The 19,719-nt window shown below is 38.0% G+C and overlaps 1 protein-coding gene across 1 annotated transcript in view; it reads right to left on the bottom strand.

Annotated features, from left to right (window-relative positions):
- Positions 1 to 19,719, bottom strand: part of LOC5573255 (alpha-tocopherol transfer protein) — a 64,853-nt gene that overhangs the window by 6,147 nt on the left and 38,987 nt on the right. The window contains exon 3 of the mRNA XM_001654416.2: positions 16,265 to 16,380. Coding sequence (XP_001654466.1) covers positions 16,265 to 16,380 — 116 coding nt within the window. The remainder of the gene's footprint in view (positions 1 to 16,264; positions 16,381 to 19,719) is intronic.

Below are 19,719 nucleotides of genomic sequence, written 5' to 3'. Positions count from 1 at the left end.
AGCAAGACCAGTAGAGTAGCCTTCAGATTTGTTGGAACGGATCAAATTTGTTACACGTAAAAGTTGATGAGTGGTCGAATGTCCATGGCGGAATCCGAACTGTTCATTGGCAAAAATTGAATTCTCGTTGATGTGGGCCATCATTCTGTTCAAAATAACCTTTTCAAAAATTTTACTGATGGAGGAAAGCAAACTGATTGGACGATAGCTAGAAGCTTCTGCAGGATTTTTGTCTGGTTTTAAAATTGGAACAACCTTAGCATTTTTCCATTTGTCAGGAAAATATGTTAATTGAAAACATTTGTTAAATATATCAACTAAAAATGATAAGCTACTTTCTGGAAGTTTCTTGATGAGGATGTAGAAAATTCCATCATCGCCAGGAGCTTTCATATTTTTGATTTTTTTAATAATAGTTCTCACTTCTTCCAAATCAGTCTCCCAGGCATTTTCGAAAACGTTCTCTTGATTGAGAATATTTTCGAACTCCTGAGTAACTTCATTTTCAATTGGACTAGTAAGTCCTAAATTAAAATTGTGCGCACTTTCAAACTGCATAGCAAGTTTTTGAGCTTTTTCGCAATTAGTTAGTAATAATTTGTTTTCCTCTTTCAATGCCGGTATAGGCTTCTGAGGTTTTTTCAAGATTTTAGATAATTTCCAAAAGGGCTTAGAGCCGGGGTCCAATTGAGAAATTTTATTTTCAAAATTTTTGTTTCTTAAATCTGCAAAACGTTTCTTGATTTCTTTCTGCAAATACTGCCATATAATTTTCATAGCAGGATCACGAGTGCGTTGAAATTGTCTTCTCCTCACGTTTTTAAGACGGATCAAGAGTTTAAGATCATCGTCTATAATCACGGATTCAAATTTTACTTCACATTTTGGAATTGCAATGTTTCTGGCTTCAACAATGGAATTTGTTAAAGTTTCAAGAGCATTGTCAATATCAATTTTAGTTTCTAAAGAAATGTTAACATCAAGATTAGAGTCAACATACGTTTCATATATATTCCAGTCGGCTCGTAAATAATTGAAAGTGGAGCTGATAGGATTGAGAATCGCTTCATGCGATATTTGAAATGTAACAGGGACATGATCAGAATCAAAATCAGCATGAGTAACTAATTGGCTACAAAGATGACTAGAGTCGGTTAAGACCAAGTCAATCGTAGATGGATTTCTAGAAGAGGAAAAACATGTAGGGCTATCAGGGTATTGAATTGAGAAATATCCTGAAGAGCACTCATCAAATAAAATTTTGCCGTTGGAATTACTTTGAGAATTATTCCATGACCGATGTTTGGCATTAAAGTCACCAATGACAAAAAATTTTGACTTATTGCGAGTTAATTTTCGCAAGTCAGTTTGAAGCCAATTAACTTGCTGTCCAGAGCATTGAAAAGGCAAATAGGCAGCTATGAAAGTATATTTACCAAACTGTGTTTCAACAGAAACACCTAAAGTTTCAAAAACTTTAGTTTCAAATGACGAAAACAGTTGATGTTTTATACGCCTATGAATGATGATTGCAACTCCCCCACATGCCCCATCAAGTCGATCATTACGATAAACAAAAAAGTTAGGATCTTTTTTAAATTTGGATTCAGGTTTTAAATAAGTTTCGGTAATAACTGCTATATGCACGTTATTAGCTGTAAGAAAATTAAACAGCTCGTCCTCTTTACCATTCAGAGAACGAGCATTCCAATTTAAAATATTTAAATTATTATTTGGATCCATTAGAAAAACGTAATCCAATAACAATTTTATTTGTAAATTTTACACCTACTTGGACTGCTTCAGTCATAGTGGTGGCTCTGAACATTGCATCAATCATTAGATTCAATTGTTCAGTTAGAAAATTAAAATCAGAGGCAGACATATCATCTGATGATTTCCCATTGGAATTTTCGGTAGACGAAGAAGCGGGGTAGGAGTTACCTGTGGCGGTAGGGTTTTTACCATTTGATTTGAAACAAGTAGAATGGGTACTCATGGAACGAACAGGGGAAGAGTTCAAATTACCTGCTACGATATCGGCAAAGGATTTACCGTGGGTAGATACATTCGAAATTGAAAGATTCGAACGGCTACCCGACGGATTAAAATTTGTTTGTGAATGAGCATGATTATGATCTTCCTGGTGGGTATGATTCCTAATCAAGCGATCGTTAACTGAAAAATGAGCATTGTTCGATACTCTACCAGGCAAATTCCGGAAACGACCGTTATCGTAACGGATATTATCCTTTATCTGCTTGGCACGAGCCTCAACGACTCTTTTGCGTGAAATGCATTCTCAAAAGTTAGCTTTGTGAGGGCCCTTGCAATTGGCGCATTGAAATTTTCTGGTATCTTCTTTCACAGGACAGTCGTCCTTAGCGTGAGAAGAACCTCCGCAAATCATGCATTTAGCATCCATGCGACAATTTTTTGTACCATGACCCCACTTTTGGCACCGACGGCACTGAGTGGGGTTCTGGTAATTTCCTCCAGGTTTCTGGAAATGTTCCCACGTCACACGGACATCGAACATAAGTTTAGCTTTTTCTAAAGCTTTAATATTATTTAGTTCTTTTTTGTTAAAGTGAACTAAATAATATTCTTGTTGGCTGCTTGGGCACGTCAGGAGTTAATCATCAATATTAACCTCCTTTTCCCGAGCAGCCTAGATAGCCGCGTAGTGTCGGTAGCGGTTGTTTCAACTGGCTAAGAATTAACACTACGGACTGCCTGTTCCGGTGGTAAAAGTCCACCTCACAGGTGACCCCTAATTTATGGTGTGATGCGTACCGTGCCTAAGAATGAATGGTTAGGGGGGTCTAAATAAAACCTAACCGCAAACGGAGCCTGTGGGGTACCAGGGCGCCCTCCACAGTATTGAGTCCTTCCTGTGCTACCCGGAGCAATGGTGCAGGTGACCTTGTGTTTCTCCGAGATAATCGGCTGCCCTTCTTCAGTCTCTATCCTGAGGCTTAATAAGGGTGGGATTATGAATATGTTGACATTTAATTTAAATTATCACCTATATGGATTCGCATTATGCGTTTTACACAGTGTATTCTGTGCTCTTTCGCCTTTGGCGACTTTAAATAGATACCGATCTGGTTTTTTCGTTGCTGGTCTTTTTCGTACTGAGATTGCAAAAAGCTTAATCCTGCCTAGTTTGGGTAGTGGCTACGGTTAGGTTAGCTCAGATCAATCTTCAGCATAAAAGAACAGCAACGATCAATCTTTGCAGACTCATGCAAAATGGTGCAGCCCAAGTGGCGCTAGTTCAAGAACCCTACTTTCGTAGAGGGAACTTCTATCTAGGTAACCTTGTGGACCCAGTTTTTGCTACTTTTAGCAAACTTGAAATGGCAAACTCGCGCTCCATGCCCCGCGCATGCGTGCTCGTTAATAAAGCAATCGTTGCTACATTCATTTCTGAGTTAACTACCAGAGATGTATGTGCTGTCACAATCGATGTTTCTGTTGGTTACCTCAACAGGAAATACGTCTATTGTTCGGTATATTTACCACATGATGAACCATCCCCAACGGATGACTTCAAACGAGTTGTCGTACACTGCGTAACAAAAGGCCTTCCGCTGATTGTGGGCAGTGATGCCAATGCTCATCACATCATCTGGGGCAGCTCAGATATCAATTTGAGAGGCTCCAGTCTGATGGAATACTTAAGTAGTACAGACCTTGGATTACTTAACATAGGCAATCGCCCAACCTTCATGGTTTCTAATAGAGAAGAAGTGTTAGACATAACGCTCTGCTCGAATAGAATCAGTCACGAGTTGACGAATTGGCATGTATCAGATGAGGAATCATTATCTGATCATCGCTACATCTTCTTTGAACATTCAAATGTAACTGCGCAGACTTTGCGTTTTAGGAATCCCCGGTCAACAAACTGGGAACTCTACATTGAATTGGTTGCGACCAAATTTCATGGATATTCTCCGTCCATTGAAAATCCAAGTGATCTGGATGATGCCGTTGATACTACAACATCCTACATTATGGAAGCTTTTGAAGAAGCATGTCCTCTGCGGTCTGTAAAGACTACAAGAGGGACCCCATGGTGGAATTCCGATCTGACTAGACTCAGGAAACAATGTAGAAGGAGTTGGAACAGACGCCGTTCAGCTGGATCAGAGTCGTTCAAGTCAGCTCGCAAGGCTTACAAGAAGGCTCTTCGTTCTGCTGAACGATCCGGCTGGAAAAACCTTTGTACAAATGTTTCCAGTTTGAGTGAAGTCAGTCGGTTGAACAAAATTCTTGCAAAATCTAAGGATTTCCAAGTGAACGAAATTCGCTTACCTAATGGTGACTTTACTTCTTCCGATGAAGAAGTTTTAGAATGTTTATTCAATACACACTTCCCCGGATGTGTGGACATAGCATCTACGGATGAACCAAATGTCTTTTCATGTAGTTACGAGTCTCTGGCCTCGGCTCGCAGTATCGTAACTACTGAATCGATTCAATGGGCACTTAATAGTTTTGCTCCTTTTAAATCTCCAGGAGCGGATGGGATTTATCCTGTTCTGCTCCAAAAGGGATTTGAGTTTATCAAACATGTTTTGAAAAAGCTACTTGTAAGCAGTTTTGCTACCGGGTACATTCCCAAATCCTGGCGTGATATTACTGTAAAGTTTATCCCAAAAGGAGGACGTGCGTCGTATGAGGAAGCGAAGAGTTTTAGACCAATCAGTCTGACCTCTTTTCTTCTGAAATGTCTGGAACGCATTATCGATCATCACATCCGTGATGTTTATTTGGCAAACATGCCTCTTCATGTGAATCAACATGCTTACCAATCTGGAAAGTCCACTGTGACTCTTTTACACAAAGTTGTATACGATATCGAGAAAGCATTCGCTCAGAAGCAATCCTGCTTGGGTGTTTTCTTGGATATTGAGGGTGCCTTTGATAACGTGTCTTTCGATGCCATATTGGAAGCCGCACGAAACCATGGGCTACCTACAATGATTACCAATTGGATTCATCAAATGCTCAAAAACCGACATCTCTTCTCGACATTGCGTCAAGCAGCGATTCGAAAATTGAGTGTTTGCGGATGCCCCCAAGGGGGAGTCTTATCACCACTTTTGTGGAATCTCGTAGCAGATACGCTATTGAGGCAACTCAATAATTGCGGTTTTCCAACCTATGGATTTGCCGACGACTATCTAGCTCTGATAGTTGGTATGTGCATAAGCACCCTATTCGACCTGATGCAAAGTGCTCTTCAGGTAGTCGAGAGTTGGTGTCGCCAATATGGCCTTTCGGTTAACCCGAATAAAACATCTATTGTTCTTTTTACGGAAAGACGAAACCGCGATGGAATTCGACCTTTACGTCTTTTTGGCACTGAGATTAATGTGACTGATCAAGTAAAGTATGTTGGAGTCATTCTAGATTCCAAACTTTCATGGACACCTCACATTGATTTCAGAGTCAAAAAAGCTTGCATGGCCTTCGGTCAATGCCGGCGAACCTTTGGTAAAACTTGGGGCCTCAAACCCAAATATATCAAATGGATTTACACAACAGTTGTTCGACCAATATTGGCATATGGATGTCTTGTGTGGTGGCAAAAGGGCGAAGTGAGAACAATCCAATCAAAATTGGGCCATCTCCAAAGGATGTGCTTGATGGCGATGTCTGGTGCGTTCTCTACAACTCCCACAGCAGCGCTCGAGGCCCTTTTCGACGTTGCGCCACTACACATATATCTTAAACAAGAAGCACTTTCTTGCTCTTACCGTTTATGGGTACTGGATCTACTGGAGAAAAATCCAGTGAATCGTAGATCTACACACACTTCGTTGTTTCCACTTTTGGTGAATTGGGACAAAATTGTCCTTGCTCCAAGTGATCTCACAATTGCTTGTAACTTTCCTTACAGGACATTTACCACACAATTCCCTTCACGGGAAGAGTGGACGTCTGGCTATTTGGAAAGAAGTATATCAAGCAATATAGTATGTTACACTGATGGCTCCCTTCTTGAAGGTAGAGCTGGTGCAGGAGTATATTCTCGTGAGCTAAGGCTGAATCAGTTTTACTCACTTGGTAGAAACTGCACCGTTTTTCAGGCGGAAATATTTGCTCTTATGTGTGGAGTGCAATCAGCACTCCAACAGCGCGTAATGGGTAAAGTCATATACTTCTGTTCAGATAGTCAGGCTGCTATAAAAGCTCTCGCTTCGGCCAACTCAAGGTCGAAGCTTGTTATCGCATGTCGAACTCAAATTGAGGAACTGAATTCAGTCAACTCTGTAAACCTTGTATGGGTACCTGGCCATTCTTCCATCGCTGGAAATGAATTGGCTGATGAGCTAGCTCGCGATGGAGCATCGCATGACTTCATTGGCCCTGAGCCGGCTATTCCAATTTCGAAGTGCTGGGTGAAGCTTCAGATAAACTCTTGGGCGGCAACTCAGCACAAGCAATATTGGAATAGTTTGGAGTCGTGTCGTCAAACAAAATTGTATATTACTGAGCCATCTCCAAAGGTGGCGAAGTATTTAACAAATCTGTCAAAGCAGAATTGCAGTCTCTTGGTCAGAGCGTTGACAGGCCACTGCCGACTCAACTATCACATGGCAAATATTCAGCGTGCTGACTCATTTGTGTGTGATAGTTGTGACTCCGATTATGGAACTTCGTATCACCTGATATGTAACTGTCCAGTTTTTGCGCAAATGCGATTCCAATTACTTGGTAAACACTTATTAAGTGAAACTGAATTCAGAAGCCTGAATCTTCAGGACATTCTGTTATTCTTAACCCGCTGTGGTAATGAGCTATAGGCTCTCTTTACGCTCATGCGTTTTGCAGTGCCCTTTTTAGGGCGCTGTTCGAACCCATTGTGGTATGGAGCTACATGCTCTCATTTCGCTTATGCGATCTTCCCTCTTCAAGGGACCCCACTCCTATTTCCTCCCATCTTTCCCTTCCCTTTCCTCTCCCATCGGGTAGATGATGAAATAGGCTCAAATATGGCGATGGCACAAATCTCCCAACTGGTGGGGAACGTGCCTTTGGAGCCGGCCTTCTGATACCTGATACCCGACGGATTAAAATTTGTTTGTGAATGAGCATGATTATGATCTTCCTGGTGGGTATGATTCCTAATCAAGCGATCGTTAACTGAAAAATGAGCATTGTTCGATACTCTACCAGGCAAATTCCGGAAACGACCGTTATCGTAACGGATATTATCCTTTATCTGCTTGGCACGAGCCTCAACGACTCTTTTGCGTGAAATGCATTCTCAAAAGTTAGCTTTGTGAGGGCCCTTGCAATTGGCGCATTGAAATTTTCTGGTATCTTCTTTCACAGGACAGTCGTCCTTAGCGTGAGAAGAACCTCCGCAAATCATGCATTTAGCATCCATGCGACAATTTTTTGTACCATGACCCCACTTTTGGCACCGACGGCACTGAGTGGGGTTCTGGTAATTTCCTCCAGGTTTCTGGAAATGTTCCCACGTCACACGGACATCGAACATAAGTTTAGCTTTTTCTAAAGCTTTAATATTATTTAGTTCTTTTTTGTTAAAGTGAACTAAATAATATTCTTGAGAAAGCCCTTTCCGAACAATGCCAGATTGGGTTCTCTTTTTCATAATGATTACTTGGACTGGGGAAAATCCAAGTAAATCATTTATTCCATTTTTGATCTCTTCAGGTGACTTATAGTCACTTGAGAGACCTTTCAAGACGACTTTGAACAAACGTTCAGTTTTGTCGTCATAAGTAAAAAATTTGTGCTTCTTCTCTTCAAGATATCTGAGAAGAAGTTCGCGATCTTTAAGAGTTTCCGGCAAAACGCGACAGTCTCCTTTCTTTGCGATTTGGAAGGAAACCTTGATTCCCCTAATGGAGTTCAAGATCTCCTGCCTAAATCCCCCAAATTCGGAACAACTGACCACGATAGGCGGCACTCTTTGCTTCCTCACTTGAATCAAAGAGCCTGGGCTAGAGGCTGCTTCGATTTGGTGTTCGGAAAATTTGTCTAGAGCATCGAACTGATTGCTCATTTCAATACAATTATTCATTTCACCCTTGGAAGAAACTTCGCATTCCGGGGAAGCGTCCTTTCTTCCATTCTTGCCACGTGTAGTGACAGTTTTAAAACCCACTTTTTTGGAAGGAAGTAGTGAATTCAGAGATTCACCCTTCCTTTTGTTAGTTGTTGATACCATGTTTAGTTAATAAACGAGAAAGACGTGACCTTCGAGAGGTTTTTTCCCTAGACGGTGTCCAAGAAGGATTACCACCGCTAGCTTTCGCCAACGGGTCCAATGAAAAATCGAAGGCACGGGTCCAAACAAGGATCGTAAAGGGATCAATAGTAGAAAAAATAGTACTGAAAAGTACTGTTTAAGTAGCACTGAAAAGTACCGTTTTTAATTTTAGCACTGAAAAGTACTGTTTGTGTAGCACTGAAAAGTACTGTTTTATTGCTTTAGGTAGTTTTTAAGAAAACTTCCAAGAGCAGAGAGAATTCGTGTACGCACAGCACGAAGGTACGATGCGCACTGATTTTGCTTGTTAATGTGATACATCTTCATAGCGTTCATATGACATCAGAACGAATGTTTTTGAACATAACTAATTGATCATCGCAGTACTTGGCAGATACATCATCCGTTTGTATCAACTTAAACAATGAAGCATTCGTAACTGACAGTTCCATTAAAAAAGGTTAACTAGAAATATCATACTGCAAAGTAAAAAATCTCGATTACTTTTTCAAATCGACGTAAGTAACTTTTATACGGTTTTGAGAAAATTAATTAGGAAAAATCACAATCTATCTTCCAAAACTGTTTTAAGTGAATCATCTTTTTAACATTTTTTTGCCGTGTACTTCGCTCAAATTTTGCATACACTCAGCTCACGTTCAAAAACTAGGTAGTTTCTATTATTTCCCACAAAAATAATTATAAGAAAATGATAAGCCGTTTCATTCAGTTACTTTCGACGTTTTTCTACCAGTGTAAAATCGGCTCAAGTAGTGTTTTGTTTTGATTCGTGGTTAAGTCACTTTGTCTCTCCATACAGCGGGGCGGCAAAAGTAGTGGTTAGGTGGCGAAAGTTGAAAATCTTACTTTCGTCGTTTTGTAAATCCGGAAATTAAACGTTCTAAAAGTGAAAAGTTGAGTTGGTACAGAGCGGTACGTGTAGAATTCCGCCTGCTTACCACGTAGGATCGATAAAGTAAGTTTGTATACTTTTTTGACTTGAGTCTGTATGAATAAGTTTTCGAGAAATATTGAAAGCACGTTCTGCTGTAAAGATTAATATATGTGTAAAGTGTTAGATCTTAACAGTTTTCTAATTTATGTTTATCAATAAAAAAAACGTTCAAAAATATCACAATGAACAATAATTTATAAAAAAAAATCATTATCTACGATTATCAAATCAATATTGATTTCTAAAAGTGTCTAAAGTAGCCTCTTTTTGTCTTGAAGGACACATTTTTTTGCTATTAATGGAACATTTTTATTGCTTGATGGGTTTGCCTCATACTTTGCTAATTTGCTACGTACATATGCAACTTAGAAACATGCAAGAATTATTAAAATCCTGCCAACATTCTAAGAGCTGTAACTTCACAAAGTTGAAGAATGTTAAGGTAAGATCAAAAGAAGCCCCGACTAGCGGTATACATATTTTTTGCTATCTATTAAAGATTGTCGGGTTTTATATTTTAAACTGAACCCAGCTTAGAGGTCATGCACAAATTATGTCACGCTTCAACAGAGGGGGGCAGAGGCTTTAGTCAAGCGTGACAAGCCTTATAAAATTTGCGGTGGATTCATACAAAAAGTGAGACAAAGGGGAGGGAGGGGCCAAAAAAGTTGAAATTTAGCGTGACATATACATACACATACATTTGTGTACCATCCCTTATTTTATTTTTTCAAACCCGTATCCGACCCGAACCCGAGACAATAATTGATTACCAAACCCAGATCATACCCGAAACCGAAAATATGCCAGTGTTTAAACCTGAACCCGATTTGCTTTTGAAAGAAACAGCCTAATAAAAATCGATTTTGAAAAAAATGGTATATGCATTCATCGTTTCTGATGAATAAAGACGCGTTCTGATTGTAGATCTGTTTTCAATGCTTACCAAACCCAACCTCAATCCGATATTTTTCAAGCCCGAATTCGACCATTACCCGATATTTATTTTTTAGTCTTTCAAATCCGACCCGCTCCCAAAACTGAACAATCGCACCATCAGCTGCACAACTTGCGGAATCAAACGCTTTGCTGGATCGAAAGAATGAATGCAATTTCGCATTCAGTTTTGAATCAAGAATTGAATCACTTGTGAATGTTTGAACGACAATCCTGCGATCCAAAACAAACACCCGAACTACGATCGCTTTGATTCATTTCCTTTTGAGTTAGTCATTCGCTGTGCTCATTCTTTCGGTAGTTCATCTGTATTTAGAGTCGTAGTGTTCCACTGGGAGAGGAATCATGCGACTACGAATGAACAGTTGGAGCCTGACAGCGCACCGAACGGATTCATAAAGAAGAACGTGAATGAATGTCTTTTCCCATGTCTGGTCAATAGTACTGTATAATATCTACTATTCATTTTTGCTGTTAAATTGCGCCGTAAATTGTTTTTCTCACACATAAAAATGTTTTGTAACACTTGTGACAATGTACACTTCCAATCAGTGAGAGCTGCGCATTCGATTCATAAACAATGTTGGCTCAGTGAATTCGCGTTCCGGTGTGGGTTTTCGAGCACAAATCGATTAATTTAAATTATTTATTGCTCCCAGGAGCACGGTGCGACAAAAATAAAAGTGTTTTACGTATTACATCAGATTTTTGAATTGCTACGGTGAGTAGAAATACCATTAAGGACGGGCACCGAAAAGCCAGCAAACAATATCTTGGTGCGTGAAGAATTCGGTAGTGCGTGGTATTTTACAACACAAATCACAAAAAAAAATACGTGTTTGTATTCAAAAACTGGTGATTTATGAAAAACATATTATGGAATGCTTTCAGTTAAGAAACCACCGCTCTACAATAAGGTTAGTAACTTCAAATAATCATTTTTTGTGATCGCTCTCCAAAACACTGTGAGAAACGTGGGAGGAGGGAGCGGAATGTGAAGGGGGAAGTAAGGTGCCATATTAGAGGCCATTTTGGAACTCAAGAGGATATGTCCTTAATTAACGAAAAATACTTGAAAATTGAGTAATCATTTGTGTCTGGCCTAAACTAAAGCGTTTGATTCTAGATTTGGAACTGGGCCTCGGAACCCTATTTTTGAAATGATCATCAATTTGAATTAAGAATAAGAGTTCATTGTTTTATTGAATAATTATAAAGTAGAATATTTTGTGATTCTACAATCCGTCATTGATTGGAATGACTTATCTTACTCATTTTAGCAGGCGCTCTTAGAATTTTATTTTAAAAGCATTTCAATTTCCTCGATACTGAGAATAGGGTAGGTGTACCAGTTATGGCCATAGTGGTTCCCTATTTCGCCATACGTGATATCTTGAATTCCTACACATTTTGAAAAATCTTTTGTATTTTAACAGTGCCATACGTGATATCTTGAATTCCTACACATTTTGAAAAATCTTTTGTATGTTAACAGTAAAATAAAGGATAAATCTTGATGTTAAAACATTCAAAAAGATTAAAAATGTAAAAGTTATCCAAATTTTGCATATGGCCAAATAGGGAACCACCATGACCATAACTTTCCCTATATGCACATTATTGATTACGTCTTGACTTATTGCTGAATAAAAGATGGTTAAGCTATCAGTTCTGTTTGATCTTTCGACCTTGACACTTGCTTTTGCCGGGGCGAGCGACGAGGGCAGGATCAAACATGTCGCGCGTCGGTCTCGTAAGTGAAAAAATGGCGTGATCGGTGAGTTCGGTTGGAGTAACTGAAAAAGTGCCGCGATCGATTAGTTCTGTTTGATCCTTCGACCTTGACGCTTGCTCCTGGACAGTGCGTCAAGAAAGCCCGAACAGTTTTTTTTTTTATTCTTTTTGGGTCGCGCGTTTATCTTTTTTTCCTGAGTGCTTTTTTATAGCCGAGCAAACGAGTGAAGCCGAAAGTGGATTGTGGCTGCTCAGTCAAGGATAACGGATCAATTGGTGAGCTCGTTTCATGCTACTATTTCTAATCTATAAAATATGTATGACTGCACATTCAATCGTTACAATGGTGGGATGTAAATATGATTTTTCAACAAACTATGAATTGTTCGTCACTGTGAGTGTCGACACAAACTCTGATTCATGATTTATTTATGTTTAACATTTTTTTTTTCAGAACACCTCTTATATACCTTTATTTTTGTAATTAAAAAAACTTTGAATGGTTCGACACTACAAGTGTAGACTTGCGAAAGGTTCACTTTATTCAACAAACTTTGGATGGTTCGCCACTGTAAGTGTCGGCATAAGAATAAGAGTGTTCTATGATGTCCCAACCAATCGAGTTTTTTGTTTCTTTTCAAATGAGTAAAATATAATAACACATGCTTTCGTCCTGACAGCTGTAGGAATGTTACATTTAGGTATTTGTTCAACAAACTTTGAATGGTTCGTCACCTCAAGTGTCGGCATAATTTTCCTCTACATAGAAATTGTTCATATCAAATGAAAATATTATATTTACGTATAAGCATGTATATATCTCACAAATCATTGTTTATCATGGTTTAATCGCTTATCAAAGTGAATCCTATGACCCAACGATCCTCCCCATTAACAAACATCCCTCCCAGTAACCTTTGTGGAGATGGAGAGGCAAACACGGTCTCCAAAAAGCAAAGGTTACACACTAACATTCCTTCCCCCAATCCCACCTGACTTCGAGGACGTGGCCGGCGCCGTTATTGACCCTGTATAAATAGAGGCACTGAATTATGCACACTGAAGAAGATTATGGCCAATCCCAGCCGAACTTCTAGTTGATTCTTTGTGCATTTTCACTGACTTCGGTCAATCACGGAATAGCAACCATTGATATGTGTAGTCAGTCTAAGCTAAGCTAATAAAAGATGGTTAAGCTATCGTCAAGCTGTGCATAGTTACTTATAGTTCATTCGGGAACTGAGTCATTCGGGGAAACGGCTTTCATGGAAACGGGTCATTTGGGGACCTGGCATTCGGAGAAAAGTAGCACAATGTTAATAAGTATATCTGAATAAAACAAACCTTGATATAAATATCAACAAATGATATAACTGCGTTTTAATTTTGTTATGGCTTTCTGATCGGGTAATGTTGTTTTCAATCTCAGCAGCGAGAAAAATCAGATTGGTATTAGGAGTTGGTATTAGTTTTATAAATCCACCATAATTACTACTTTTGACAAAAACTTGTATTTAGATTACCACTAGAGTATCCACTTCCCGACATTTTTGCTCGTCCCGGGATTCGGAATAAATATCTAAGCGTGTCCCGGGAAATCCTGGGATTTCTCAAGTTTTATAACTTTTATATATTTTAAGTTTTTAATAACATTAATACTTTAGTTAAAATGAAAGTACAAATTCTACAATACAATGTTTTTTCAATGAAATAAATAGATAATTTAACTTACCAAGATGTGAATTATAACAAATATAATAATAAAAAATATAATAATTATATCATTTTCTCATTCTGATGAAGTAACTTAACAAAAATCAAGACGTAGCATGACTAATTACGGGTTTGCTAGGGATTTTTTTAAGTTCTCTTTATCACTCATGAATGGAAGAATGGAAAAAATAAGTTATAATATTAAAGCACCTTGCTTCAGACATTTGAAAAGTCATCAAAACTTTAGAACAAAAGAAACGCTTAAAAATCATTGCAGATATTGTAGAATATCATGCTAAAAGATAATTACTGAAAACTATTGACTGAAGTTTAGGTGTACTTTAAAATTTGCTTTCTTAGCCTAGGCTTATGAAAACAGGTTATGTTGAAGAGGCAATTGAATGCCTTGCAACTAAACAAATAAAAATATGTTTCTTACTTGGTAAATTTGTCTTTTATGAAAATAATTTCTCGTTAATTCTCTTTTTCGTGATGCATGGTGAGGAAAAATGTAATTGTATTTCATTGAAACTGATTCTTTGTACATTTCGGGAACTCCGGGATTAATGGGATGTCAAAACTAATATCCCGGGAAACGGGAAATCCCGATATTTGTCAGATCCCGGGATTTTTTTGTCCCGGGATGTCCTGGGATTTACCAATTTTACCAATTTTTCCCGATCACGAAAACCAAACCGAACCGTTCGCCAAAATATTAGTCACCAGAATGGGCTAGCGGTTGTGATACCAGGAAGACAGCTCTGCAGAGAATTATTCAAAACAAAAATGAAAATGATTCTGAAGCTTCTTCCCTGAATAGTACCAATGAGTTACATAGAATACCCAAGGTTGAAACATTGGAACAAATGTCAAATAAAATAATTAATATTTGCTCCATATTCTACAATTACCACTAACAATAATATTCAGTATCATTCTTTATTGATTTTTTTTGTGAGATCCTACAGAGGGGCTCGAAGAAATTCCCTTGTCGATCGCATATAATTGAGAACGTATATAATGTTTTTCAACGTCCGTCGTCCGGACTAAAACAAACTTGTCCGCATCAATGTGTGCGTGATGTTTGGCGTAGGAAGGAATCGTTTGATTGTGTTGTAAAATATTATTTTCGCTGTACTGTGATCACGTCATATGCATTTATTCGGTCAAAGGTAATTGTGCTTATATGCTTATATCATATGGAAATCCCATGTGGATATGAGGAAAAGGGGATGCCCTTTGATCTAAAAAAAAATCAAACATTTTTTATAACGTTGAAGTATTGTATTTTGACCACTCACTATACCTCAGTGAACCATTAGTTATGAGACGAATCAAAACTGATTGTGACCTAAATAAAAATGGATACGACGGATATAGGCAATGGAAAGTGGTAATTTCTTTGCGTTATTTTTAATGAAGGATCAAGTTTTATCAACATCCAATTTCACAATGCGAAAGATGTCTAGGGAATGAATTTATTGTTTTTTTGAGGCCCAAATATTAAAAAAACTGGTAAATATCAAATTTCCAAACAGCTTTCTTTTAAAAAATAAACACGGTCAAACATTTATTTACAATAGTTTCACTCCTAAATAGGGGAATTTTGAAAGAAATATATGTTTCGTCTTGTTTGGATGTCCAATAGTTGTACATGTCCAAAAACCTTATTTTTTCTTCAAATCTTCACCCAAAACCAATGCAAATTTTGATATCAGCATTTTTTTTTAATCGATAAATCTCTCTTGCATAGATTCAGCATTCATGAGTGCAAAATTATGTTAAGGTGCCTTATATAATTAACAGTTAATATTGTAGTTATGTCAAATAATTAAAACACGGCTTCATTATACCGTACAAATAGCAAATATTGTTCGAACGTGCTTTAGACACTAAAAAATCGATTATAAAAGAGTTTTCCTTAATGCTAGTTTTTTTTTCTTCGAAATTGTAAACCTCAGAATGTATGGAAAACAGCAATTTTAATATAGGTTATTTCTGAGAATACTAAAAATTGTGGCTATCCAACTTTTTATGAGCGCTAATGGCTACCGCCAACAAGCTCGCTTTCTGGTAGGGATCGTTCGATTTTACGTTTGGCTTTGGTCTGTTCAATATAAAACTACCCAAGCCAAACGTCGAATCGACCGATCCCTACCAGAAAGCGAGCCTATTTGCGGCAGCCATTAGCGCTTTTAAAAATCTGGATGCCCGAAATATAGTCTACAACCCTAATAATGTTCTTATTTGCAGATTTTTTGCAGTGATTTTTAAATATTAGCATTATTCAATACAATACTAGAAAAAATGCAGGTTCTTACTTATTAAAGCTTGATACGATGGAAATAGCACATCACTCTAACTAAGATCATATCCATGATATAACCATTTTTTAGCATAATGCTTGCGACTCAAAAAAGGGAACCGAATATCAAGTAGAAATTTTCGAAAAGTGCTATTTTCAAATGTGATTCCAGTCAAGTTGAATTCAGATGGTTAGCACGAGCCTTGCACTTTTCCTTATTAAAATAATTGCACAAAACCATGAAACGATGAAAACAATGACTCATATTTCTGCAACCCTAATTCCAAAGTACACGTTGCATCGTAAACAAATCCTTCTTCCTTTCAGCAGCAGCACTCACCTTCAATTTGAACAGTTTGATCATACGTTGATAAGCGTCATCAACGTTCCAGTCACAGCACTGCAGGAATCGCACCAAAAACAAATCATCACTCCGGCGTACGAAATCATCACAGTCTGCAAAGAACAAAACGAAGAGACCAATTAGCGATCAAAACCATACGGACATTCTACGAAACTTGCAATCAATCAAAAAATCCACAGTCATTCAACTCCCGACACAAAGCGTGCCCCACACTTGCCATAACGCCCCGTCCAATTCGAGTTTACTCAGCCCAAAAGCTCGGGATTAAATTTGACGCTAAAAGTGCACCCGAACAGAATCTGATTTCAAAATCTTATTAAAATGATATTAAATTTTGTTTTCATAACATATCGATAACAGATTTTGTAGATCTAAATCTCACTTCAAAATTTGATATTATTTTGATATTCTTCAATCCTGCCCAAATTCAACAATCGATAGCCAATTGAGATAACTCAATTGGAACTCAAGATACATCAATTGAGATAACCATTTGATAAGGGGCCCAGATAGCCGTAGCGGTAAACGCGCAGCTATTCAGCATGACCATGCTGAGGGTCGTGGGTTCGAATCCCGCTGGTCGAGGATCTTTTCGTAATGGAAATTTTCTCGATTCTCAGGGCATAGAGTATCTTCGTACCTGTCACACATGCAAAAAGGGTCAATCGGCAAAGAGAGCTCTTAGTTAATAACTGTGGAAGTGCTCAAAAGAACACTAATCTGAGAAGCAGGCTTTGTCCCAGTTGGGACGTAACGCCAGAAAGAAGATGAACCATTTGATAAGGTACAAACATACTAATTTTAAGCTAAGTATTCATAACAGTCTTCTTTCTGGCGTTACGTCCCCTCTGGGACAGAGCCTGCTTCTCAGCTTAGTGTTCTTATGAGCACTTCCACAGTTATTAACTGAGAGCTTACTATGCCAATGACCATTTTTGCATGCGTATATCGTGTGGCAGGTACGATGATACTTTATGCCCTGGGAAGTCGAGAAAATTTCCAACCCGAAATGATCCTCGGCCGGTGGGATTCGAACCCATGACCCTCAGCTTGGTCTAGCTTGGCTATCTGGGCCCCTATGCCTGAATTGCATGTCATTTGTTATTTTCTGCCACCAAATAATTGGCTAATAAGTAGTATTATGACACTACTTTTTTTGAATACTTGTAATACTGTTTCATAACAGTATTACAAGTATTCAAAAAAAGTAGTGTCATAATACTACTTATTAGCCAATTTTTTGGTGGCAGAAAATAACAAATGACTTGCAATTCAAATAAATAGTTTCGATATTTGAAACAAAATATATTTGCAATATTGATAGCACTATACAAATATTTATTATTATTGTTCATTTTTATAAAACATTTTGATCTCATATTTTGTAATGACTCGATCAGGATATTATCATATTGAGCTATCATATACGATTATATCACAACACCAAAATCAGTTTTCGATTAGTTCTCATTTCCTGCTCGGGCACCGTCCACTTGGAAGTGAGCCATTATGAGCACCGGTTTCCAATTTCGCTGTCGCAGGCGACTAAATTCGCACGCGCTTAACTATGCTTGCTAATGTTTTAGCACACGAGTTGGGCCATGGATTACACTTTGTCGATATACGTCGATGGTGCGCTACCTACTTCTTTGTCTTGTTTATAGAAACTAGTGATTAGCAGTTCATATCCAAGCACTTTTGAATGGCTTTATTTATATCCAGCCCCAAGGGACTATGATCGTTCAGCATAATAAAAATTGCAATTAGTTTTAATGTAATAATACAGTATAAAGTAGTAACGGAAGTTATTACTTGCATGGACTTCGAATGCTAATTTCGAATGCTATAAAATGGTATTGGTGCTCAACATACAAGCAGCACTCTGGCAGATCTTACAATCATTTTGATAATGATCAATCATACTTCAAATTCTGTATCTATGAGATAGTCATATTACTATTATGTCAAAAGCATATGTTCTTCCCACAGCTTCCCTTATCGCAATTTCTAGGGTTTCCTGCATCCAATGGCAGCTCCTTTTTTGTTTTTTTTTCTTCTAAGGCCATTCAGCTTTATGGGAAGATATCTATCAATGTTAACTTCTTTTAACAGACGGACTAAACAGCTGTGCGATTATTGGTAGTGGTTGTTTCAACTATATGGCTAATAATAGCACATCGGACAACCTGTTGCCGTCATAGAATTCTGTGAATAGAAACTTTGAGCGTGGATTAGTGGTTGTGGGGATGTCATAAAAAATCAACCTTTAAACGAATCTTTGGAATACCATGGCTCACAGCACTTGATTACAGTTGTATTCTCTTTTTCAGTGACGTAGTTGGGGTTCTTTGGGTCGAATTTGGAAGCCCCAAAAAAGAGGAACAACTTCGAGTTAAAGGTTCGTCTTTCAAATAACTATCTTTGGATGCGAATAACTGACACCGGAGAATACTAGAATTATAAGCATTGCAAAGCATTGATGATTGTACAAGTTATCGTAGTTGTTTATCCGTGATTGACCGGAATAATCAAAATTGTACAGGGAATCAACAGATAAAGCTTGGGAGTAGCGTACCATCCTCAATGTACAATTTCGAGAACTCCAAACATTAAAAAGTCACTAACGGCGCCGGCCACGTCCTTACGGTCATCGGGGAAGGGAAGGAATATTAGTGTTACTAGAGACCGAGATCACCTCTGCATCTCCACGGTTGTCATAGGAAGAAGTTTTACAATGTGGTGGGAGCATAGCTGCATGATCAGGATTCACCTCGGTATGTGATGCGATTCATGCAACCTCAGTTCAAAAAATCACCTCTTAGTACTTCAAAGACCACGTGAACATACGGTAAATCGACACTTTTAGCGTGGAACCATTCGAAGAATTTTTTTTATACACAGTATGGCCTATAAAAAATACGAAAATCGTCAGATCATGTTTTATGATAGTTTTTATAAGGCAAATGTGAACGAAACGTAAATTCTAGTCATTATTTGTATTGTTTAATCTGTTTAGACTCAGTTTTTCGCATTGGACATGATTGGACCTTACTATAGAGGAATTCCCAAGTAACAATTCCACAGCAATTTGGCATTCGTGTGGATTTATCAATGTTTTATGACAGTTACGTGAATGCTATAACAGCTAGAGGCGACATTTAACGTTGCTAGAAGATGATATTTTGTAAGTCAGCTCTTAGTTATTTTTAAAACCTTTTGGAGACAAAATATAAAGTCAAAATGTTGTGGCTACAAAATCAGATTAAATTAATTAACTCATTAAACCCATAATTTGTCCATCTTTATCACGCGTAATAAGTTAATTAATTTAATAATGCGGATTGGATTACCGAACAGCTCAATATAAGTGTCAGTTTACAAAATCAGCTTAATTGCAGCATATGATACCTCATTTAAACTGCTTGAAGTGG

The sequence above is a fragment of the Aedes aegypti genome, chromosome 2 (genome assembly GCF_002204515.2).
Source record: "Aedes aegypti strain LVP_AGWG chromosome 2, AaegL5.0 Primary Assembly, whole genome shotgun sequence".
NCBI classification, from domain to species: domain Eukaryota; kingdom Metazoa; phylum Arthropoda; class Insecta; order Diptera; family Culicidae; genus Aedes; species Aedes aegypti.
The sequence above is the reverse complement of the archived record's forward strand: the minus strand, read 5'-3'. Positions and strand labels throughout refer to the sequence as shown.